This window comes from Peromyscus eremicus, chromosome 1, assembly GCF_949786415.1.
Source record: "Peromyscus eremicus chromosome 1, PerEre_H2_v1, whole genome shotgun sequence".
NCBI classification, from domain to species: Eukaryota; Metazoa; Chordata; class Mammalia; order Rodentia; family Cricetidae; genus Peromyscus; species Peromyscus eremicus.
In genome coordinates, this window is record NC_081416.1 from 81,974,788 (window position 1) to 82,000,972 (window position 26,185).

At 39.5% G+C, this 26,185-nt stretch overlaps 1 protein-coding gene across 1 annotated transcript in view; it reads right to left on the bottom strand.

Annotated features, from left to right (window-relative positions):
• Nucleotides 1–26,185, bottom strand: part of LOC131914954 (phospholipid-transporting ATPase ABCA3-like) — an 89,770-nt gene that overhangs the window by 22,328 nt on the left and 41,257 nt on the right. Inside the window, exons 13-23 of the mRNA XM_059267776.1 lie at nucleotides 23,222–23,376; nucleotides 22,457–22,612; nucleotides 21,944–22,154; nucleotides 18,319–18,469; nucleotides 17,150–17,248; nucleotides 16,745–16,886; nucleotides 15,468–15,765; nucleotides 10,139–10,385; nucleotides 9,811–10,015; nucleotides 7,187–7,403; nucleotides 4,210–4,383 (exon numbers count right to left, since the gene is read on the bottom strand). Coding sequence (XP_059123759.1) covers nucleotides 4,210–4,383; nucleotides 7,187–7,403; nucleotides 9,811–10,015; nucleotides 10,139–10,385; nucleotides 15,468–15,765; nucleotides 16,745–16,886; nucleotides 17,150–17,248; nucleotides 18,319–18,469; nucleotides 21,944–22,154; nucleotides 22,457–22,612; nucleotides 23,222–23,376 — 2,055 coding nt within the window. The remainder of the gene's footprint in view (nucleotides 1–4,209; nucleotides 4,384–7,186; nucleotides 7,404–9,810; nucleotides 10,016–10,138; nucleotides 10,386–15,467; nucleotides 15,766–16,744; nucleotides 16,887–17,149; nucleotides 17,249–18,318; nucleotides 18,470–21,943; nucleotides 22,155–22,456; nucleotides 22,613–23,221; nucleotides 23,377–26,185) is intronic.

The following is a 26,185-nucleotide window of genomic DNA, read 5'->3' on the forward strand; positions in this document are numbered from 1 at the left end:
AAACTGGATCCTTCCTTTATTCCTGCATGAAAATGTTACAAGATTTCACTGAGACCCAACCATACCAACCCTTGGTGTTTATTTTCTGTACAGTTGACTCAGTTGGAGTACTGGGATGCCCTCTGAGGCCACTCATGATTGTTTTAGATACGACCGATCTTATTAAACACTCTTTCCCTTCCCCATTCTCCCGCAAATAAGACATTTTCAGAATTACGTATCGAGTGATGCTTTCCACCATAAGGGATTCCTAAGGCCAATGAGTCATTCTATGCTTTCCTTTACCACAAATCTTTTTATTCTTGCTTTTGTTTCTAGCCTTTCACTCTACATTGTACTGATTTCTTCACCCAAGTGGCTGCTGCCTGTTGCTGGAGAATTTCTCTCCAGCTCCCGCCACCAAGTCCCGCCAGTCCCAGAGCCCACTTATAAAATAAACACACAGACTCTTACATTATTTAAACTGCTTGGCCATTAGCTCAGGCCTGTTATTGTCTAGCTCTTACTCTTATATTTAGCCCATTTCTATTAATCTTTACTTTGCCACATGGCTCATGGCTTACTGGTACCTTACATCTTCCTTGTCCTGATGGCGGCTCGCAATGTCTCTCTCTCACTTTCCACTTCCCAGAATTCTTTTCCTTGTCCCGCCTATACTTCCTGCCTAGCCAATGGCCAATCAGTGATTTATTTACTGACCAATCAGCAACACATTTGACATACAGACCATCCCACAGCACTTCCCCTTTTCTTTTCTTAAAAAGGAAGGTTTTAACTTTAACATAGTAAAATTACATATAACAAAACAATTATCAAGCAAGAATTACAGTTACAATATTAAAGAAGAGATCCTATCTATCTTATATTTGTAAGTTTAAGGTTTTATATCTAACTTATCTTTTATTATAACTAAGGAAAATTGTAAGTATCTAGTCTTTAACCATATCAAAGACCTCAGAAGGATATATTACTACCTGAGAAATGGAGAAGGATATAAGCAACTTTTAGGAGTCTTGTAGGGTAGACAGAGACAGCTGGCAGCCTGGACAGTCATTCAAAGTTCTCTTGTAAAGTTGGGGCATCTGTCTTCAGCCCACAGGCCTAGAGTCTCTTATTCACTCTTCTCTGTGTCCTGTAGAATGTCTGGCAGTTTTCTCTGCAAAGCAGGAACCTGAAGGACCATTTTGTCAAGCAAAGTTCAGTGGTCACCTTTGTATGGGTCCTGCATGTCCAGTTGATCAGGCAGTCCAGGCAAGAACAGTTTCTTGCCCAAATGGCTATTTTTGTCAAGGTGAAGATAAACTCCGTATGGAGTGTCTTCGATGCCCATCCTCCTCTCTGAAGTAAATCGGTGCTGTCAGGAGCAGACATGTCTCACTGTCCAAAAAGTCTAAATTTTTTAAACATTTTAAATGCCATATTCTGTAGGTCTTTGAAGTGTTTGAAGACTACCTATCTATCTGAAATATATCTATGTATACCTAGAAGACTTAACTAACATGGCTACAAATATTATCATAAATGACTAACTATTAATCTATTTTTTAATTATCCATTACAATTTTAAATGAGCTACATAAACATAATACCTCAAACAAGAATAGAAATATATATACAGTATAACAAAATTAAGTTTAAATTTGTATCAATAAACTAAAATCTGTAGCAATGTAAAACATTTTAAACAAGTTGTTACTCTTTAAAAGTAGGTTCATTAATCTACCCTTTCATCCTATCATATCTAAACTATCCCCCTTTTTGTTTTAGAAAGAGATTGTATTTATAATCAACCTGATTTAAATAAAAATATTGTTTTTTCTCTGTCCCACACCAGAGGGCTCTTCTGATTTGGGACACAAGAATCTCTTAACCATTTTTTTTTTTTTTTGAGCAATATGTCTGGGTTTAGAGGGGGAGTGAGCCAATTCCATCTCTAAAGCCAGCTTGGTATATTTGGGAATTTGGGCGTAGCTTCTCTTACTACTTCCTGCTGGAGGGGGGCGCTGTATCTTATGGGGACCCAAAGAAAATTTTAGGATCATGGAGTAGTCCGTGAGGCTGTATCGTCTGAGCCAGTTGCCTTGAAACCATTCTGAATGTTGAATCATCTGGGCCATGGTGTCACTGGAGACCTTTCAGGGGGTCTGGGCTGGTCAAACCTGATGTATCTTAATCTGGAACAAATCCATAGTCTCTGGCTTTCTGTGGAAACAAAAGCAGAGACTCTTTTCCAAAGCAACATATCCTTATATCCAAATTTTGAAGTCAAGGTACCTTTAAAATATACATTTTGGCATAACTCAACAGCTTTTACAATCAAATGTTTTTCTGCAGTTACGAATATCAAAGAGAACGTAATCCAGATTCTCTGTGTGGTAGTCATCTTTACGTGGCTTATTTTTTTATATTAGCTTGAGCCTATTGCTTTAAACTGCAGCCTTCTAAGCCTGAAACGGCGCAGTGGCTGCTGGCTCCGCCCACTTCAGCTTCCCAACATGGCGGCGGTCCGCTTTCCGCCAGCTCTGGGAGCCATAACTCTCAGAAATAGTGGGTCTACACTTTTACCAAAGTAGCGTGTAGCCCAGAAACCTCTTTTTTTTGTTTTGTACTAGCAAAGGCTAAATTCACCACACAGTTTAATGTGTTACTTGCAGAGGCCTCATTCCCACCATACTGCAGGTCGAGAGCGCACGCTAGGAACCCGCCAGTAGCTCAAACCGGCAGCTGCCGCTTATTTGAGAGAGACAATTAGGAAGCTGTTTTTAGGTCCGTTTTAGAATCTTTTTTCTAAGTTTTTAGGTGGAAACTCTTGCCACCACGTTGGACGCCATTTGTTGCTGGAGAATTTCTCTCCAGCTCCCGCCACCAAGTCCCGCCAGTCCCAGAGCCCACTTATAAAATAAACACACAGACTCTTACATTATTTAAACTGCTTGGCCATTAGCTCAGGCCTGTTATTGTCTAGCTCTTACTCTTATATTTAGCCCATTTCTATTAATCTTTACTTTGCCACATGGCTCATGGCTTACTGGTACCTTACATCTTCCTTGTCCTGATGGCGGCTCGCAATGTCTCTCTCTCACTTTCCACTTCCCAGAATTCTTTTCCTTGTCCCGCCTATACTTCCTGCCTAGCCAATGGCCAATCAGTGATTTATTTACTGACCAATCAGCAACACATTTGACATACAGACCATCCCACAGCAGCTGCCTACTTTAATTTACCTATTAAAAAGTCTTGTTGAGTCCCTCATATACCAGGTACTACTCTGTTAGACACTGGAAATGGGTTTTGCCTGCTCCTTTATAAGCTGTGGCCTGGCGAGGGTGTGCAATTATATGGGACAGTGGTATAACAAAAGCAAATATAACACAGTTACAGTACAGATCTTTCCCCTAGAAGCTCTGTCCCCTATGGGAGTTCTGGTCCATAAAGGCTGTGTGACAGGGGCTAAGGAGATGACTCAATGGATAACACAATTGCCTTGCAAGTGTGAGGACCAGATTCCACCTACCACACACGTAAATGTCCAGCAGGCATGGCAAGGGCAAGCTGGCTACATAGACTAGCCAAATTGGTGAGCTGTGTTTTCAGAATGAAACACTGTCTCATTAAACAATTTGGGGAGTGACCCAGGAAGGCACCCAGTGGCAACCTCTGGCCTCCACTTGCACATTAACATGTAAATATGCACTCCCACATATAGATATACACATGCAAAATAAAAAATAAAAAAGGCTGTGTGACACAGGCAAAAAGTCAGTTTTCTTAATTGAATACAAAAAACCATAACTTGAGTTTGCTGTGAAGATGTAAAGCTCATAGACAGCTTATTCCTAGTAGATCTTTTTCCCTGTATGATCATAGGCCTTTAAGCTTAACTTGGACTTGATTTTGATACCACATTCACTGCCCTCATCTCCCTAGGCTGTGTACCAAATCTAGGGACATATGCATACCAGAAAGGCATGCTGCCACTGAGTTAGAGCCACAGCCTTCATGACAGTTGTGCTAAGTCACCCAGGATGACCTTGAATCCGAGACCCCAACTCACAATCCTGTGTCAGTGTTCCAAGTAGTTACAGGCCTGCCTAGTGAAAATGGTTTGTGAATTAAGACTGTTCCTTTGAAAGATAAGCAGGTTCCTCATCCCATCCATGCTTTGGGCATCTGATAGCCTAGAGACTTAGACATCCCCAATATACTTACTTTCTTTGCTACAATTCAGGTATTTGGGGACATTCTTTTTCTGGATGCACTGTATTTTCCTCTGGTAAATGACAGTGTAGTCACCAATGCACTTCCCAAGGTTGTATGTGGGAAAGAGCAGCAGTGTGTTGAGCAGGAAGGTTTTGGTGGTGTTAGACATGGTGGTTGATAATTCTAAAAGGTGACAAGAACAGGTCATGTAAGAGGAAACGAACCACCTCCATGATAAGATGTCCCCTAGGAATGATCAAATCAGGCTCAGGGAACTGAAACCCACATGATTATCTTGCTAATAGGTTTTGGCATTGTTACATCTTGAGTTTGTGCCAATGATTACAGAATTCTGGAAAGTCTTTTTGGTGAAGTAGAGCTACCTGTGGCTAGTATTTCCTCTACGAAAAGAATTTTAGCTAAGTGCTTGATGTTTATAGTATATTTCCGATTTTCTACCTTTTCTGAAATCTGGTTTAGTAAATTGCACTTTAAGAAGTACAAGTTTTTGTTTGTTGGCCCAAGCTTGTCATGTGTATGAGGACATTTTTTCCTTCCTTCCTTCCTTCCTTCCTTCCTTCCTTCCTTCCTTCCTTCCTTCCTTCCTTCCTTCCTTCCTTCCTCATGAAACAATGTGTTTGCTCCATAGGTACCATTTGTCAACCTCTCCCCACTGTCTTGTCCATCAGTCCTAAGAAAGGTGTAGAAAAATCTTCTTTTATGATAGTGTGTTTTTGCAGCTACTTGGAGTAGTTCTGGAAATTCTGAGTATGTTTACTTCCTGATTATATTGTCAAGTAAATAAAATTTTAGAATTCTTAGCAATTTATGCTAAAGTGAATCTGTTATCACGTTGTAATCCTCTGTGTTTCCAATAATTTTAACATGAAATTACATTTGCTGATATTACTGTAACGGCTCAAGTTTTCGTTTTCCATATACACATCTTTTGTGACTACTTACTTTGTGTATGTTAGTTTCTGAAACCGTGCTTCTTGTAAACAGCATGAACCTAGAACTCGGGCTGGGAGAATCCATTCTGCCAACCTTGTCATTTATCTAATAATCCTGCTTTGTCACTTAGCTCTAGTACTGGTGTTCTGGGCTAATAATTACTGTCCCATCGCTCTCTGTCTACTGTTTCCCACTTCGCTCTCCCCTCTCCCCTTGCTTCCTCCTTCTGGACTGGACACATTGTGCTTTGCAAGTTAAACTTTAAAGTGTTGCTCTAGTGGTGACACTGGACATTCAGAAACGTCCCTTTCTGGTTCAGCTTTGGGCTGTGGCTGTGGCTGTGGCTGTGGCTGTGGCTGTGGCTGTGGCTGTGGCTGTGGCTGTGGTATTCCTTTAGCCTCACTTGTTGGAGCCTGGATATTCTAAAGTTTTCAAATACTAATTCTTTGTCCTTTACAATTTCTTTCTAAACTTTATTTGGCTATATATTAGAACCTTTCTATCCTCTAGTGATTTTAATTTTCATGTTTTTTGTTGTTTCTATGTCATGGGATAGCTTAAGTATATTTCTTTTGTGTTAATCTTTAACCTATTACTTCTCACTTTAACTATGGATGATATTTTAAAACTCTAATCTGCAGAAGCCGTTTTAGCTTTATTTTTAATTGACTTGAAATAATTGTATATATTTATGGAATAATATATGTTATGATAGATGTACATACTGTGGAATGATCAAATAAGAATAGTTAGAGTATTCTTCACATCAAATATTTTCATTTGTGGTGAGATTATTTAAAATAATCTCTTAAATATTTAATTACATATTATTATGAAGAATAATTACCTTGATGTGCAATATAACCCTAGAATGGATTCTTCCTGCCTAACCATACTTGAGTTTAATTATTTTCATTTAAAGGTTTTATTTGTAAATACTTGAGTGTTTTTATTATTTGTTTATACTCTGAGACTCTGTTACTGCGTACATTTTAAAGTATACACTATATATTTAGGTTTGAAGTATATTCAGGTTTGGTTCTTTTACTTCAGTATTTTCTTTGGGGGATGGATAGATGGCTCAGCAGTTAAGAGCACTGACTAATCTTGCAGAGGATCTGAGTTCAGTTCCCAGTATCCACATAGTGACTTACAACCACCTGTATCTCTAGTTCTAGGTGTTTGATGCCCTGTTCTTGTCTCCAGAGACATCTGTATGCACATAGTATACACACAGACAAGCAGACACACATACACAAAAGTAAAAACAAATGAAAAATTTTAAATCTTATTTATATGGAATTTAACTCTGAGATTATCAGGAAGCCAGGGAATTTGTATATGTTTTTATTATTCACCTGGGACCATAGTCATCTGAAATTATTTAAAACAAACTACCAATGTTTTTTGTTTTTTTTTCTCATATAGTTACTATACTTTTAGAACAAAATGTATGCAAGCACTGATGAACTCTTAAGGAAAATACTTGTTTCTGTATCTATCCAGGTCAAATAATCCTGAGTTTTCTGAAATTGGGTGTAAAAGGTCCATGTAACTACCAGCCTTGTGAGATTTGTCAAAAATGCCAAAAGTACACAGTGAAGAAAAAAAAACCCCACAGCATTTTCAACAAATGGTGCTAGGAAAAATGGATGTCTACATGTAGAAAAATGAAACTAGATACGTATCTCTCACCCTGCATTAAATCAATTCCAAAGGTTCAGAGATCTCAATGTATACCCCAAACTCTAAAACTACTACAGAATCATTGAATCTAAACTATTGGAAGTGATAGAGAGGTTCTACTGAGGACCTGAAGCTCAGGCTGGGTCTTCGCTTTAATACAAGGATTCTGGGTAGCATGATCATAGAAACTCAAGAAAGATTATTGAGATACACCTAATACAGATATATCCCAAACCCTAGAACTTAACTGCCTACTAATGTCCATCTCTTTGGGCCTGTTGCTGCTACTGATTTATTTATTGCCATCTCCAGGGAAGGGGACATTTTGTGAAGTGCTCACACTTACGGGATACTAATACAGTATCTATCAAGATACTGAAAATGCCAGAGACATAATTGAACATGATAAGCTTGATATAGGCAGAGGTGCTTTTAGAAAACAGGAAGCTCATCAGGTATGTGAGGGGAATGGCAGACCATCCGAACAGTGTGAGGATCAGCGTTGTTTCCAGAATGTGGTAGTCTGTAACATAAATATCAATTTTGCAGTATTTGAACACAACCTGAAACAGAGGGGACAGAGACAAAAGTTAGGCCAGGGTGTCTCTCTCTCTCTCTCTCTCTCTCTCTCTCTCTCTCTCACACACACACACACACACACACACACACACCCTAAGCCACAACACTCAAAAAAAGAAAAAAAAAGAAAATTCCAAGACTTTAATTTTTTGCCTCTTTGCAATTAATAGCACCCATAGCTTATGAGCATGGGTTCAGGCCAGGTGCACATTCTCTTCACTAGAGGACATTCCAGCAAGCAGAATCATTACCATAGTCATTTCTTATTTAATTTTTCTCCTTAGAAGAGTTTCTCTAAAGATTCATATACAGATATTAGACACAAAGCAAAGGGTAACCAGGCTACCATCCACAACCCAGAGAAGCTAGGTAACAAGGAGGACCCTAAGAGAGACATGCATGGAATGTCTAGGAAGGGGAAATAGATAAGATCTCTTGAGTAAATTGGGAGCATGGCGAAGGGTGGTGGTGGAGGTAAGGGGAGGTGGCAGGAGAACATGTGGGAATGGGATGGTTGAGTTGGGAGAGGGACAGAGAGGGAGATCAATGAAAGAGATATCTTCATAGAGGGAGCCATTATGGGGTTAAGGAGAAACCTGGCGCTAGGGAAATTCCCAGTAATCCATAAGGATGACCCCAGCTAAGATTCCAAACAGTAGTGGAGAGGATCCTTGAACTGGCCTTCCCCTGTAATCAGATTGATGACTACCCTAATTGTCATCATAGAACCTTCCTCCAGTAACTGATGAAAGCAGATGCAAAGATGCACAGCTAAGCACTGGGTGGAGCTTCTGGAGTCCAGTCGAAGAGAGGGAGGAGGGATTGTAGGAACAAGGCGTGAGGGGTCAAGATCATGATGGGAAACCCACAGAGACAGCTGTGACAGTTGGATCTCATGGACTCTGGACAGACAGCTGGGGAACCTGCATGGGACCGAACTAGGCCTTCTGAATGTGGTGACAGTTATATGGCTTGGGCAGTTTGTGGGGCCACTGGCAGTGGGACCAGGATTTATCTCTAGTGGCATGAACTGGCTTTTTGGAGCCCATTCTCTATGGAGGGACACCGTGCTCAGCCTCTATACAGGGGAGGGGCTTGGTCCTGCCTCAACTTGATATGCCAGACTTTGTTAACTCCCCATGGGAAGCCTTACCCTCTCTGAGGAGTGGATGGGGGTGGGAGGAAGGTAGGGGGTGAGCGGTGGGGGGGGGGCTGTAGTTGGTATGTAAAATGGAAAAAATCCTTTTAAATAAAAAAAAGAAACTAAAAAAAATTCATACACAGAACCAGGAGACTCTCATACTAACGACAGCTACCAGCTTTCCTAGAAAACAGATGATTTCTCTAAACATTTTCCTCATATTTCATCAGTTGCCTCTCATTGATATCCCTTGCTTTTAATTTAGCTTTTGTAGTTCTAGTCTACTTCTCACATTCATTCCAGAACCTCCTTCTTTGTTACTTATAATTCACATGGAAAATCAGAAAAGGAAACATAAGTTTCGAGAGACCTAAATTGAAATCTTGTTTGACTGAATCTTCTCCAAAGTCCTGGAAACCACTGTTCTACACTCTGATTCTCAGAATCTGACTGTTTTGTACATTTCATAAAGTAGAATCACACAGTGTTTGGCTTGGGTGGTTGCTGTATTTTGTAATTACAGGGTAGTACCATTGAATACCTTGAGAACGCTGCCATGTTGTTCTTGGCAATATCCATCTTTTTGATTATCACCAACAAGTGGAAAGTTTTCCAATTTTTCCAAAACTACTTACTTTGTCGTATTTTTTTTTTTTTTTTGGTAATAGCTATACTAACAAATATTTGAACAAAGGTTTAAGATAAATTGATGGAGACTTAAAGCTAGGAAAGGTGGCAATAGTCTAGTTCAGAATACTGGGAGACAAAATTTAACACAGCTGGCTAGGATGAAGTATGAAGCACAGTAAGAAGCGTTCTACTTTCAGCAGTTTTAGAACTCAGCAAAAGGTTCAAAGGAAACACTGGGAAATCAGTTCAGAGATACACTTGTACTATGACAAAGGAAGGCTACTTCCTTTAATAAAGCACTTGAAAGTTGTTTTCTTAGTCTACCTTAAGACTTTTGGATTACTTGTTTATTTAGACAGGTTCTTGTGCACCCCAAGCTGACCTTGAACTAGGTATGTAGTTGAGGATGAACTTGAACTCCTAACCTTCACTTCTCCACCTCCCAAGTGCTAAGATTGCAGATCATCACCACCATTCCAGTGCTGAAATGTGCTTGATAAGATAATAAGCAAAGATTGTTTATTGGCATAGCTATGTTTATGAGAACATCAGTTAGAAGAGGGATTTTTCTTGTGGAACCAAAGGAAAATAAACTCTCACAAACATTGTCTGGCACTCACCAGTAGTAGGCAGCAAGAAATGAAGAAGATGATGAAGTCAAACATGAGAGCAGAAAGCCAGTACACAAGGACAGGGACCCCACTCAGAAACTGCATGTGCTTTGCCTTGGTGGTTCTTTCAGTCACTGTCAGAAGGCAAAAGCCACTGACCAAAAGAGCCATACCCAGCTGGATTTTTAAGGCAACCACCTTTCCTTCTATACTTCTATAGAAGAAACAAAAAGAAGATAAATCAGAAGATGCAGATTTCCATCAATGTCTATATAATTAGATAGGGTGGGAAGAATGCATTTCAAGTACAAAAGTAAAAACATGGAACAAAACATACCCTAGAATTTTCTTAGCCCGGGGGTATGGCTGAGGTTTATTGGAAACCGTTATGGAAGCATCAGCACCAGAAAGTGACATGAAAAGAATGTTGTCTAAAACTGCCAGGGATAGAGATGGTGAATGGTAAGCTTCATTGTTGAACAGAACAGTAAGCTCTGTTCTATTTGCAACCACCTCCATGGAAAGTGCAATAATACATGAATGGATGCATTCTTCATTTTTCTCCAGGTATTTGAGTAGGTCACCTAGGGCGAAGATACAATACTGGTCAGTGGATCCGACATACAGATCACACTAATGTATGGCATCCAAGAACAAATAATTGCAGTTCTCACCTCATTAAATTTTGTCAAGATAATTATTTCAAAATTTTGCTGTTATCCTTGGGACTTTATTCTATCATTAAATTCCAGGATTTCTCATTGTATTTACTATAACACAGACTACAATTTTGCTGAGAAAACACAGCCCTATGTAACTCCTTTAACTTACCTACCTGTCTTTAACAGATTGGTAAGAAATGCCACTCACATCATAGAGGTCACAAAACTCTGCTCTGATAAAATGGAAAAACTAAGTGAACAATTTTTAAAATCACCTTTAGAGAATAGGGCAGAGCTAGAAAGCAACAACAGTTTTTGGTCCAGACCCTGAGAGGAATAAAAGCATGGAGGGGAGCCCAACAGTCTGCTCCCTTCTGAGTGGTGGGAAAGCTCCATAAGCCTCCAGTATCCTGCCCTGCACAGTAGTGAGGAGGAGACAGACTAAGCTGGACAAATGTCGTCCAGCCCCAAATAAGGATCACACAGCTCTGCAGTGGGTTGGATGATGCCCACCCACATGGGTATCAGCTTGCAAATCATTTCACTGTGTTTACTGATTGTAACACTCTTCTATTCTGGAAATACCCTAATGGGCACACTTGGAAATGGGTTTTACCAGCTATGGGCAAATCCCAATCAAACTGACATCAGATTCACCACAAAGTGTGTGTAGAGTCATTTGTAATAGCACTTCATTATTCTTATTATTTTCAAACCACTTGTTTTCTATTCCCCAATCTACTTCTTAACCCATTTTACAGGCTAGAATTACCTTAACATCCAAGAAATACAAACTTAACATTTAAAGAATTATGTACCCTGAGAAATGGAATCTATCTCAAGAATATAAGGCTAGCTCAATGTGTGAAAACAAATGCTATACATGATATCCATTGGCTAACCAAAATTACATACTCAAGTAAGTCTATGAAGAAAAAGTTTAAGGTACAGAAGAACTGGGTCATTTACATATTACTGGGAAAACTTCAGATGTCTTTCAATGAGTGAATGGCTAAATAAATGTGGTATGCCCATGTGAAAGAATAGTAAGTAGTTAGCCATTAAAGAGACAAACGTTGGATACACACAATTATCACAAAATCATGCTAAGTGAAAACACCCATTCCAAAATGTTATACACTGTGTGATTCCATTTTTATATCACTCTTGAAGTGATCAATCTACAGAAACAGAGTAGAGACTAGTAATTCCGGGATAAGGGCGGGACTAGACAGGAAGTTAGTGTGGTAGTGAGGTCAACAGGAAGGAAAAATGTGGTGGAAATGTTCTTTATGTTAACTGTATTTCAATAGCCTGACTCCATTTTCATATTGTAGCTTTGCTAAAGGTTCCATCAGTGCACAATGTGTCTCAATATTTTGTAAATCTACATAAACCACAAAATAAAATATTAGCAAAACAATACAGCTAAATGGTACTTATTCTGATTCTCTTCCACATATAAAGAGAGAATAAAATCTATGCAATCAACTTAGTGTATCTTTTGAACACATCTTCTTTCCTCTAGCCCTGTTATTCTTGTTCTGCTGCCTAGAATGCCACTGTAATGCCACAGCTGATTTGACTGTAGTTTCCCCCTTTTTCAGTGTTTTCCCAATATCGAATATGAGAAGATGATGTTGGTCTGTATGCTTGTTACATGACAGGAACTGGGTTAGGAGCTGGAGATTCAGAGAAGGTTCTCACCTCACAATTTCTGTTGAGAGGCAGATAAATAATGCACAGTTGCCATTTGGTGTGATGAAGCCCACCAGTGAGCCATGCTTCTAAATGAATGAAGGGGAGGCAGTTTTGTTCTGTCTAAGAAGGCAGGCAGTGCTTCCTAAGTTACTACAATGCTAGAATACTCTTCCAGAGCTCACGTTCTGTCAATTCATGGTGCTTCATTGCTCCCAGAATTGACAGGAAATGAGCCTCAGTGCAAGGTGTGACTTACTTATTGCATTACCTGTAAGTAACTGGGCAGCAAAGCCCCAGAAGTCTCCAAATCAACTATTGCCACTGCCCTTGGTCACCCACCATAATGTCACAATAAGACCATATCACTGAAAATGCTACACATTTGTCTATAGGACAGAGAAAAATTAATCTCCAATGGACCAGGGAACCTCCCCTTATTGACTAGCCTTCATAGTGCTAGCAGGTGCTGTAGAGACTGGTGAGGGGAAAAAAGACAATGGTCTACCCCAGCACTAGACTGCATGCTACAAACTGACTTATCAGGCAAGATATAACCACTGGTACAGTAGTGCCATGATTGTTATGGGGTAACTAATCACTTTGTGATTGGATTTGAGATCTGCTCCACAGGAGGGAATTTCACGCATAGTACTGAATTACTGGTCAAAAGCCCATGGAGTGGGAGGTCCAGATAAAACGTGCTATTTTTATTTTGCTAAATAGTCATACTGTCAAATTAATGTCTAAATATTTATGTTTATACCAATAGACCTGAGGTCACTCAGTCTTGACCAGAGAAGCTTCTTTTTGCAGTGGGCACCAGTCAAGGGGAAGATGCACAGCTGGTAATTTTGCTGAGAATAAGAGATTGCATGCTCAAGCCTAAATATGGGACATCTATATTAACCCTCTAACCACAGCTCAGGGGATATCTCAGAGGAGGAGGCAGAAAGAGTACAAATGCCAGAGGGTGGGGAGGAGTGCTATGAAAGGCTATCTTTTAGACACCACGTGGCTGTTGCACCCATGGACTCACAGCAGCTGTGAACGCCTGCACAAGACCTTCGCAAGATCAAGCCAGTCAGAATTCCAACACAGATGGGGTAGATGATCTCTATACCTCATACTTTACTGAGGAGCTATTAGCAATTAATAGTTTCTAGGGGACAGAAGTTACTTTTTGAGTGTGTGGCCACTGGTAGGCTTCCCATGGTCCAGAGGCTGGTCCCACGCATGCACATATGGGAAGCACTAATTGGTTTAGTGGGTTATAAAGAAAAGTATTGTTGTGAGAGGAATATGTTGGGAAGATATGTGAGGAATTAGAGGGGGAAAATAGGTGGTTTATATTTTTGTATTTTGTTGTACATCATTATGAAATTCTTTTTTTTTTTTTTTTTTTTTTTGGTTTTTCGAGACAGGGTTTCTTTGTGTAGCTTTGTGCCTTTCCTGGAACTCGCTTTGGAGACCGGGCTGGCCTCGAACTCACAGAGATCCGCCTGGCTCTGCTCCTGAGTGCTGGGATTAAAGGCGTGCGCCACCACCGCCTGGCCGAAATTCTTAAGAATTAAAAAATGTTTAGTGTTGCTAAAGCATAGATCATTTCAAAAGAAAAGAACAGAACCAAAATTACCTAGAATCTATTTCCCCACTGGAAAACATTTTTCTATTGTCTATGGCAAAGAAAGCAAGTTCTAAAGGATTTAATGTCAATTTTTTATCATAAACAGCAAATTTTATATGCATTTTTAAATATAGAGACAATACAAAACTTAATAAAACATACTTATGAAAGGTCTATGACTAAGATAATTAGAACAAAATTTAAAAATTGATGTGTCAATTTCTTAAAAGAAAGTTGGATTGAGAAAATATAAAGATATTTTTCTGTACTTGACTAAGTTTCAGCAAAGGAACAGATATTAACATTTCATTGAAGGCAGGTGATAATGGTGGGTCTATTATATTATTCTGTTGTGTTTCTACCCTTGTTCTTAATAAAATAATAGCATACTCAGTTATTTATTTGATGTTTTAATGTACAAAACATCCTTCAATCTAAACAATCTCTTCATGAGTCACAATACTGCTTTCATCTGGTATCTTTTCTGTGTGGTTTTGGTTAACAGCTGCTTATTTCTCTCTCTCCCTTTCCCTGTCAGCCTCTCCATGTGGGCCTCATGCATAGTATTCAAGTTCTATTCCACTGAACTAAATCCTAAGCCTTGTTTGAGTCTCACTGTGTAGCCCAGACTGGCCTTGAATTTGTGATTCTTCTTTCTCAGCCTCCAGGTAGAAGGGATAAGTCCAGCTCATCTATTATTGTGAATAAAAGGATTGCTCAAATTAAATGACAAGTATTCTGCAGAGCAAATGTAAAATTTATTTCTATGTTTAGTACCCTGCCCTGACAGTCTTCAGGATTCTTGTTTTAGGTATAATTAATAGATTTTCTGCCTCCTCTCCCCCCATAATAAGTTTGTCCACCAACACAGTAAGCCAGATCAAGCCAAACTGAGAAGTATAACAGGTATATTGAGCAAAGTAACTCCCAGGCAGGTGCACTGGCCTCAAAGAATGAGGCCAGAGAAGTTGTGCCCTGAAGTAAAGCAGGGAGATTTTATAGAGTGTAGGTGAGGAGTGATGATGTGTCTGCCACAAGCTGTGTTTGTGCCCAAGTCTGGTCAAAAGCTGAGCGCTTAGGTGGGGACTTGGGAGTCTGGTGGCATCAGGGAGGAAGCTGGAATAGTTGCTAAGAATGCAGAACTGGGCTTTTGGCACCTTTCCTTTGTTTGGAGACTCTCTGGGCAGGTGAGGTTTGGAGAGAGAGAAAGAGATAGGAATAGGGCTTCTCAGACTGTGCAGAGGAAAGCTGGAGGCTCCAACAGTTATCACTACAAGAAAACTGAAGTTAAGGACTGGAGGCCACAACTTCATGCTGTCTTTCATTGTGCCCAAAAAGTACAACTGTGCTCAATTTCATAAAACTTGTACTTGGGCACCTCCTTTTATCTATCTATCTATCTATCTATCTATCTATCTATCTATCTATCTATCTATCTATCGTGTTTAACTAGAAAGAAACAGTAAATGCTCACAGTCAAAGTGCAAACAATACCAATTAACTTTTGAGACCAGTAACTTTAATAAGGACATTGCTATTGTTTAATTTTCTCTGTGGTGTAATGGGTGTCAGGAAAAGAATGGACCAAGTTAACATGTTATATTATGACCTTTCTTTGGAAGTGACCCAGGGACATCATTGAAAAGACAACTTTCTGTTTCTTTCTAAGTTAGTGTCACCTTGTACTTCCTTAAGTTTGTGGTTGCCAGGTTTTAGCATATTCTCAAGGTGTGTTAATAGACTTGTTATCAAATTAGATTTCCCAGAAGTAGAAAAAGGCACAATGGTTTGACCATATTCATCCAAATTCATTTGCCTTGTTTTCTCATCTTCATAACTAAGGTCATGAGACTTCAGGAGAAAGAGAGCAGAGATGACAAGTCCCAGTATCTGCACCAAAAGTATATTCCAGTTTCGCCAATTGTATATCATCCTCTTTATGAACATGGCGTAGAACTGCTGACAGTAGAGGGAACACTAAGCAAAGAGGAGAGAAAGAGCATTACCACAACCCTTAGACCTCGATACATCATTCACACTGAAATTCATTGACATCGATGTTCTGAATTTTTGTGGTGTGAAAGTTTTATGGCATAAATACACACAATTTAAGCACACACAGCTTATGTAAGTAAATAAGTTCTTGGAGGAGTCCCCAAACATACGATGTGGCACCAAATAATATGATCATCCATTTAGTCTAAGGCAAGGGACAACAAACCATGTCCTTTTTTTTTTTTATAAATAACTCTTTACTAGAATGCAGCCAAGCATATTGTTCCTATACCCTTGTGGCTGCTTCTTGTGCAATGATAGTTGAGTGATGGTGACAGAGACCATGTAGTCTACAGAACCCTCAACATTTGTTATCTCTTTACATTGACTTGCCTGACTTCTGACATAGCATAGTATGTAAAGTGCTTAAGTTTAATGTATATGTTACCAAAAATGGCAACAGGATGATTTTTCCTGACTGCTGGAAACTACTATGACTAGGATGTGTTATAGATGCAAAAACCAGGAAGGAAATGCTTGGCAGCCCAAACGGGCTTTTCATGGTGAGGCCCTCACTGATTTGGAAACAATCTCATATACAGACACTACTCCTCTTGAAAGACTTAGAACTCCTAGTTGATAATTTGAAAAATCAGTCTTCCTAGTATGCTATGCCAACTTGAAGGAGCAGATAAGTTTCTGGGTTTTCAATTTGGGAAAAAAATAAGAAAACAAGAACTGTAGAATAATGGTAGTGACAGTAAAAAGTGGATCTGTCTTTCTGGAGTCCATCCTTCTGCATTTAAACACTCATTAGGCTGGGGTCCCAACTGCTTCACACCATGTTGGTCCTGCAGTGGCTGAGAACTCTACATTCTTTTGGTTTATATATTAATACAAAATGAAACTCTTGAATCCTAACTCTTGCTTCAGACACCTGTTTCTTAGCAAAGGTTCTTACCCCAGTGTTAAACATGGTGGGCGGGTCTTCACTCTGGGTGGGAAAGCCTCCTCTCGTGCTGCTTGGAACACCCTTATTTTTGTTCTCTTTGCTTCCCACTGGGGGAGACTGAGTCGCTTGGATATCTTGCATGTGACTGACCCTATGTTAAAAAACAAACAAAGCTGGTCGTTTCAACTTATCCCACTATCCCTTGCTTGAAGAATGTGAGTTGCAACCCCTGACTCCAAAGGCCTCTTGGGTTATTGTTTAATGGTGACCCAGTAAGTAAGAGTGATGTTAGTTTCCAAACACCAGCACACCTCCAACCCTTGTCATGCTTAAATTTCTAACGTGTACAATCTCCAAGTTTGTCAAGAGTCTTTCCCTCCGAGGATTTCCCTTTTCCTGTATATAATTACTAACCTAAGGAAGACTTCTTCCATGGTAGTGATAGAGACGCCAAAACTAGAAATGCCAAGTCTCTCTTGATTCTCTTCCAGAGCAGTAAAGAGAGCTTCAAACCTCAAGTAGGAGAAGAAAACAGGCTTGGACTAAAGGAGATGATTTTCGTACTTAATTCTTTTTATTTGAAAGTGATATCCCCTCACCAACACTTCAATGCTTATTATAAATTCATGCTTCTGTTCTGTTAATTCAGAAAGGTGAGACAAACAGACAAAGCAAGACAACAACAAACTGTCATAGTAGATTGTTTTCCATGATACTTTATTCTTGGCTACATATAATTTTGATTTTCTAATAAAACTATTAAGATATTCTATGAGGAGCTTGACAGTTGATGGCTGACAGTCAAAGGAGAGCCACTATTCTTTGGAGGCATGGCCACTGTAAGGTTGTACGTGGATCACACACTGTTTGATCACATACCAGCTTGGCCACTGTAACGTTGTACATGGATCACACACTGTTGGATCACACACCAGCTTGGCCACTGTAAGGTTGTACGTGGATCACACACTGTTGGATCACACACCAGCTTGGCCACTGTAAGGTTGTACATGGATCATACACTGTTGGATCACACACCAGCTGCCTATTCCTGGTGGATTTTCGTCATCTTCACTCCAAGAGCCACCATTTAAACTGTCCTAATTATTTTTCATTATATTTTTGAGACAGTGTCTCACTTTATGGCTCATGTTGGCAACAAACTCATAATCCTGTTTCATGTCTCATTCTAGGATTGCAGGTATGTATCACCATACCTAGTTTTGAAGGCTGTTATTATGGGGAGTGGTGGAGTTTGTATGCATGCTCTGAGATTGAATTTAGAGCCTTGTGCATGCTAGCAAAGCACTTTACCACTACCCTTTCATTATCTTAGTACTTTTCTTCACTCCATGTACGAGTAGTCACATTGACTCTATTTACAACAAAACACTCAACATCACTAGTTAACCCTGGGAAGCTATAATAAGCAGGTGGCATCTGTCTCTTCAGTGCAAGTGGCCGTTATGACAGAAGTTTTGACTCCTTAAATAAACAATATTTGCTAAGCCAGAAGAAACAAGGAAAAACAATTATTTATGAGTCTTTAAAAACCAACTGGTTAGCATTCTCTATAGCCATACCTCTGAGTATATTCTAGGGGTAGAATAAAAGATAACTCATTTCCAACATTAGTCTTCAGAGTGGCTGTTGATGCATAGTCATGGATCAGTTTTGAGATTTCATCAGTGTCACAGTGAGGTTCCTTCACCATGACTACGTGGTATCCAATACCTGAGAAAACACATTCAGAAAAGCAAATTGAATGGTTTTGTACTTCCCATATTCTCATGAGGCCATACCTGCTTTCTGTGGTTTGGATAAACTAGAAGAAGATAGAGTATGTCACAAGTTATTTGACTACAACTCTAAGAAGCACAGCGTTGTGCAATATAGTCATAATTAATGATATAATTGTAAATAGGTCTACAAGGGATTAATAATGTTCTACATTATAAAACCAGATAGAGCAGAGATAACATTAAAAGCTACCTGACCTCTCTTTCTACTGATGCTGAAATTAGGGAAATCAAGATTAATATTCATTGAACAGATGATTCCTGGGTCCATGTTATATGTCAGAAACTACATAAATTGAATGACATTTATTCCTTCAGAGATTTTCACAGCAGAGAAATCTTTGCTGAATGTTCTATGTTTACACTCTGTCATCATCTCCTCCCCACCACCCTGCACCTCCTCCTTTTTCTCCTCTCACGGTTCCACTTTAGACTCCTCCTCTTTGTCCTCCTTCTTCACAGGTCTCCCTAAAGGTGTGGGAAATCCCTCCATGGTACTCTAGGATCTGTGCTCCTACCAATGACATTTTGGTACCTTAGGCTTGGACAGCAGAACTAAGGGAAGTACCTCTGGGGTATCTGGGCCCATCACCTGACAAGAGTCCTTTGAGAAAGGAAGGGGGAAGGGAGGAAGAGAAGAAGGAGAGCGGGAGCACAAGAGAGCAAGTGAGCAGCAGGGTACTGAAGAAATTAATGAGGGGGGTAAGGAAATCAAAGAGGATATGCCAGAGTCAGAAGGCCTGTGTTTGGGTCACAGCCTGAAGGGAGTACCATCTTCCTATATGTATGTCTCAAGCTCTCTTAACAGTAACATTCTGTTTCCTTCCTAAAACATTTGAAGACAATGATGAGCAGAATCCACACAAAGCTGTACCACATTGCAGGATTGCCCAAATATAGATTCTCTTGACTTTGTCTTTCATAAACATGCCTGACAAAGATAAGGTTATATACTTCTTTGAGATAAATATTACATACTTTAGTTTCTACTGTCATTTTGTTCATAAAAATTATAAACTATGCCAATAAATAAGCAAGCATATATAATAAACATAATACTATATATTATGGAAAGTTAGAAGCAGAGATTGGCCTAGATGTAGAAATTACAGGATAAAGACAGTAAAATACCATGATAAATATATTAACCAATCTACTAGAAATAGGAAAACAAGGTGTTATGTCAATCAGACATTTTTCAGACTGATGAAAACTATAAAAGAAAAGCCAATGGGAACAGCAGAAAAATACAAATAAAGGGGTCACTTAATAGTCTCAGTGGCAGAGTAGAAAGAGGAAAAGAAAGAATCAATAACCCTGAAAAAAGGATCACTAAAAGTGATCCAAGCCGGAATTCAAAATGTTAAGTGTAAAAGAACAGAGAAGACCACAAGTGGAAAATCACAGTTATCATGAAGTAGAAAATAATTGGAGAATTCAACATATCCTTGTAAAATTCCATCCTGAAAAAACAATCAAAATGCTGTCAAACAAAAATTATATATCCATTGAAAGCATAAGAAATGAGGATGAGTTTAGTTCATGGCCCGATGATGTCAGTGTGTCCTAACAGAACTTCCACTGTGACCATCGGAAAGAAATGGGCAAACGTGAATGCACAGCTTCAGTCGGCAGACAAGAGGTGGCTGAGGGTGTCCACGCCTGTGAGATGAAGACGAGATGAGATGTGTGATCATACCACTTTTGCTTTGAGGTGCAGCAAAGGGGAGTACCAACAGATTCCAGTGCCACATCTGAATCGAGAAGTTGGAAATCAGAGTGAGGGAAGACTCAAGACTACAGCTGCAAGTTGTGAAGATGATTTGAGTGCAGGGCTCTGCAGTGAAATAGCACTGAAACCAGAACTAGAGAGACATGCATGTGTGGGAACCTGAGTTTGAATCCCTGGCACCAACATAAACATCCAGCATGTCATGTATGCCTATAACTCCAGAGTGGGAGGGTGAAGACAGGTAGATCCTGGTGCCTATAACCCCAGAGTTGGAGGGTGAAGACAGCCAGATCCTGGGAGATCATTATGTGATTCTGGTTCAATGAGAGACCCTGTCTAGGGAATAAGGCAGAGAACAATAGAGGAAGATGCCCAATGTCTTCCTCTGGTCTCTGTGTCAGCACATGAGCATGCACACCAGCACACACACAACACGTACACAAATAAACATTAAAAGACGTAATCACAGAAACCTTATAAGGGTGTCTCCATTAGTCTTTGCTGAGTGACAAGGTATATAAACACCAAGAGGAATTCTATGTGATTGGATTTACATTTTTATCCCTTTATCACCTCACAAAAGACTAGAGCTCACATAGCTAAACCAAAGTGGAGAACCAGTGATGATCATCCAGGATATTTAATGAAGACTCCGTGGGGTTCATGCTTTGGCAGTAGAACTGAAATATATTTAGTGGATGGTACCCTAGACACACATTAGAAAAAGTAAAAAGTGGGTCTCGATGAACAAAATGCTCCAACTGGATGTTGGAAGAGAGCACAAAATTCTTGAAAGACATATCCTCAACAAAAGTCTACATATTCAACAACACAGCATTAAACTTTAGCAACCAGTCAACAGGTTCTGGGTATCTAAGTAGCATGAAATGATGCTTACCCAGGGAAAAAAACAAATAGAGGTGGACCCAGAAACTAAGGCATGGCAGGTAAGCAAAACCTGAGAGCTCACCAGCGTTAGGCATGTCTAGAGAGAAATGTCACAGGTCTTCATTGTGAAATAAGAGAAGCTTCACAAAAGACAGAAGTAAGGAGTGCTCTAACACAGCAGAATGCCCATTCTTCTGTGATCATCTCCAGAATAGAACACAGAACTACAAATCAAGTATAGATTTTAAAAGATAGGCAAAGTATCTTTTTAGACAAAAACAGGGTGAAGTTATAAATCAGTGACAGAAAAAGGCTGGGGACTTCAGAATTGTGAGGGAATTAAACAGCATACACCAAAGAGCCAAAGAAAAGAAAAGAAAAGAAAAGAAAAGAAAAGAAAAGAAAAGAAAAGAAAAGAAAAGAAAAGAAAAAAAGAAAGAAAGAAAGAAAAAAAAAATCACCAGGGAAATTAGAAAGTTATCTACCCCCCTCTCTGATTTATCTGTATCTACTCACAATCTCACTGATGGACAATTGCATTAGATCATATTTATCTAGAAATCATATGAGAGAAATGAGTGTCAGCACCAGACAATACAAAAAACACAGAAATGGGAGATAATTTTGAAGAAAATAGAACCACCATTCAAAGGACTTATAGCTGAATGTTAGTTGAATACAGCATAGGGATCACTCAAGTTTTGACTATATATACAAAACCAATGGGAATTAGGTTAAAAGAATATTATTAAGGCAACAACACCCTAAGAATAATCAAAGGAAATGGACCATATTGTCTTTTCAGGAAGACAGAAGAGCCGCAGCACCGCAAGGTTCCCTGGACCATGATAGCAATGCGATCGCCCAGCACATCAGCTTCGTCCATGTAGTGGGTGGTCAGCAGGATGGTACGGTCCTGTTTATAGGCTTGAAGGAGATCCCAGGTGGCCCTCCTTGAGGCTGGGTCCATGCCGGATGTTGGCTCATCAAGTATCACCACCTAGAGACAGAACAATTCTATGACTATGTAAAAATGCACTGGTCCCACGGGTGTCCTACCACTGCTGGGCTTGTTCTTATTTTGATTTTTAAGCCAAATGTTCAACTGAGCAAAGATAGTAAGTTTACATAAAACTAGGACTTCTGCACTAAAACCAAACTCATGGTCATTTTATATCAATGAGGTTGACAATGTGAATTCCATCTGAGCTGCTTTCAGTGTTAAAATCTATGTCAGCTTTCAGATTTGTGTCACTGGATATTTAAATCAGCCACAGTACAGAATTAGTTTGTCCTCTTTACCTTGGAGCCCCCTATCAGTGCTATAATGATGGCAAGTTTGCGCTTCATTCCTCCACTCAGTGACTTCGAAAATGCATCATGTTTTTCCAGCAGGTTAAAAGTTGACAGCATGTTGTTAGTTTCCTCAAGATACACCTTTTGAGGTACCCCTTTTACCTAAAAGAAGGAGGTAGAGCTTGTATAGCACTTTCAACTTTAGTCTTAGAAGTTTCTTTAAAAAGTCATTTTCTGCTTTTGAGAATTTTATATGTGTATATAATGTATTTTGATAGTATCAATCTCTCCCCTCCTCTTCTGACCCCTCTCAGCACTTCCTACCATGTTTCCCTCCCAACTGCACACTGACATTCATAACCTACTGAGTGAAGTCAGTCTGTGGATGCATGTGGGGCTGTTGACTACCTTCCCTATTCAGCAGCAGTCAGCTGCCAAATCTCCTCATCCAGAGGCAGGGCTTTATGAGTCCCTCTACAGTCTATGCTGGAGTCTTGACTGGCTCTGTCTTGTACAGGCAAGCCCAGCTGCTCTGGGTTCCTGAGCATCGCTGTCCTGAAGTAAGGTTTCACTCCAGTCCTCCTGACCTCTGGATCTTACAAATATCTCACAGTAGCTCCTTCCTTACATCAACTCCAGAGTCGTTTATCCCCCTTTCCATTCCTTAAGTTTAGAGGAAAATTAATCTAAAATCATTTCTTGAACTTTATAAGAGTAAGATTATTGGTAGTTGGTGATCTGAATGAATGAGAAAAGACATCCTTGGCTCACCCTACAGTAGAAATAAAGGTGTTCTGATACTGTCAAGTGATCAAACAACAGGTTCTGCTGAGGACACAAGCCCAAGGATTTCCTGATTTGTGCCATATTCTGGGAGATGTCATATCCGTAAACATAGGCCTCTCCTCTGGTTGGGGGATAGAGACCTAGAATCAGGCAGATTATCAAACAGAACAGCTTTTGTGAGAAAACATGCTCATTAGCAACTTGGCCAAAATCTATACATGGTTTGTTCACTAATGTTGTAGATTACAAAAAAAATATTCGTTGGCCACTTTCGGGATCATATTAGAAATAGTTTACAGCATTTTTCCTGTTTATCTGAATATTGTGTTTTTTATTATTTAGTGGAGAAGGGATAATAACTTGGAGTAATAAAAGCATGAAAGTGTAACATAGGGACAGTCTAGTACCACCACCAGCCACTTGTCAACAGTTACTATTTATAGTACAGCCTGCTCACAGCAATAGATTCGGGCACACACCTTTTAAACTAGAAAACCCACACCATAAAACTGTTATCCTTGAAAAACTTAAATTTTGCTTGGAATAAAAAAGTACACAGTCACATAAAATAATTTCAAAATGGTTCAGATGGTAATACAGTCTTAGGCAGCTGTAATGAGTGGTTAATTTTAATAAGGAGAAATATTACGTTAAATGTGATAACTCAAATCTTTTTCGAGAAAGAATCTTATGTTGCTCAGAGTGGTCTGTTGACCTCTTGGGCTCAAGAGACCCTCCTACCCCAGTCTCCCAAGTGGCTGGGACTGCAGGCTTGCTGCATTCCCTATCAATAAATCCTGTTTGAAAACAGCCAGAGTGACCATGGTCATAAAGCGCCCCTGTTGTCCTGGAATCTGATCCCTTTTCATGATTGTTACAAAGTTTTTATAATAAACAAATTATCCTAATTTTAGTTGTTCTAAAACGAAACTATCATTTTCTGACATCTAGTTTTTATCATGGACCTTCCACTCCTGGGTTTAGTAATTATAAAGTATGCCTCTATGCTTCTAGTCAGATTTTGTTTAAAAGTTTGTTTTGTCTGACATTTGGATTTCCACTCCAACTTTCTTACCATTGCTATTTGCATGATACAACTTCTTTTTACTATCAATGTATTTCTACTTTAGAATTTAACCTGTGTCTCCTAAAGAAAGGTACTATAGTGATGAAGCTTAATATTTTATCCCATCTGACAATCCTTATTTGCATAGACCAATGATCTGAATTTTTAAGTAATTTTATTTTTGAGAACTTCATATATGAACATTACCTCCGTATATCACTTCCACCCCCATTTAGCTCCTTCAGTATCCCACTCCCAAATTCATGGTGTTTTGTTATTGTTACTTGCACATGCACATATACACATATGTATAAATGTATGTATATGTGTATATGTATGTATAAGCTACCAAGATCACTTTGCTTTGCCCATATGTAAGTGTCCAGTGCTGACCACTTGGGATTGAACAACTGATGTATGAGCTCTTCTCTCCATCTCTCAGTAGTTATTGACCACCTGTAGCTTTTTGTATAGGGATGGGACCATATGGAATTTCCCCTGTTTTCATTAGCATGTCAACTCATTGTGCTAGTCTTGCTCAGGTAACCATGTTGTTGAGGGTCATGGGTGTCATGTCCAGGGGGCACGAATAGCATATTTTCTGGGCCTCTGGCTCTAAACAATCTTTCTGCTCTCTTTTCCTCAATTTTCCCTGAGCCTTAGATGTAGGAGTTGTGTTGCAGGTGTATCAGTCGGGGTTAGCATTTTGTGCAGTTGTGGACTTCTGTAATAGAATCCACATGTTGCAGAAAGAATTTTCTTTGGTGAGTGGCAAAAACTACACTTATCTGTGGGTATAAGGGTGAATATTTAGAATACAGTTAGAAATTTTGTTTGCTTAGTAAAATGGTGATAGTAGGTTCTCCTATAGGATCCATAGCCTCTCCAGCCATGGGTAGTTGGCTAGGTGTACAGTACCAGGCAAGAATTCCTGTTGTGCAGGCCATACATTCAACCAGACAGCAGTTGGTTACCCCCCAGATAAAGTGCCACTATTGTACCCTCGGGACCACCTGTGATGAGGGCTATTGTTATGGCTCATGTGCTTTACATTTGGGTAGGGCTTTTCTCCCTTGACAGCTTGCATATCCCCTTCTGATACTATGAGAGCTAGTCCTAAGGAGGAGGCTGATGGGTCAGTCCCAGGTCATTGCCTTCAAATCCTGTGTGGTATCTTCAAAAAAAAAATATTATACTGAGTGAGGTAATCCAAACCCAGAAAGACAAATGTGTGTGTATAACCTATGGTAACCCTAGAAACCAGGACAGTAAAAAGGGACCCGGGGTCAGGAAGGAGTGCCAGAAGTGGGGGAGAAAGCAGGACACAGGTGCTATGAATGGGAGAATGGGAAAAGGTGGGGAAGGGATTTAACTATAGGGGGAGAGAGAGGCAGGTGGAAAAAATAAACACTAAGGATATTTCAAAAATACATAGGGAATCATATTATTTTGTATTTACATAAAATTATATATGATATGATATATGTATATATGTATCATTTTATTTTAAATGAAGTTATGCCATTTGGGATAATAATGCTCTTCCAGGATCAGGTCTGAGAAACCCTATCCAGCATTTTCTGGGGCATCTAAGAGACACCTGAAACAACACAGGCCATTGCTATTGTTCCTGCATGCCTCCTGGATTTTGAAGCAAATAATCCATATTTAATACAATTATTGATGCAGCTGGGTTTCCAGCTGCCACCTTCTTTTGACTTTTGTGCCTGTGTTCTTTAGTCCTCTAAGTCCATTGGTGCTTTCTTTTACATTGAGTAAACATTTCTACCATAATATTTTTATTCCTTTCATTCTTTCCTCACTATTGCTTGTTTGTTTGAGATAAGGTCTCATGTAACCCTAGATCCCTTGAACTTGGTATG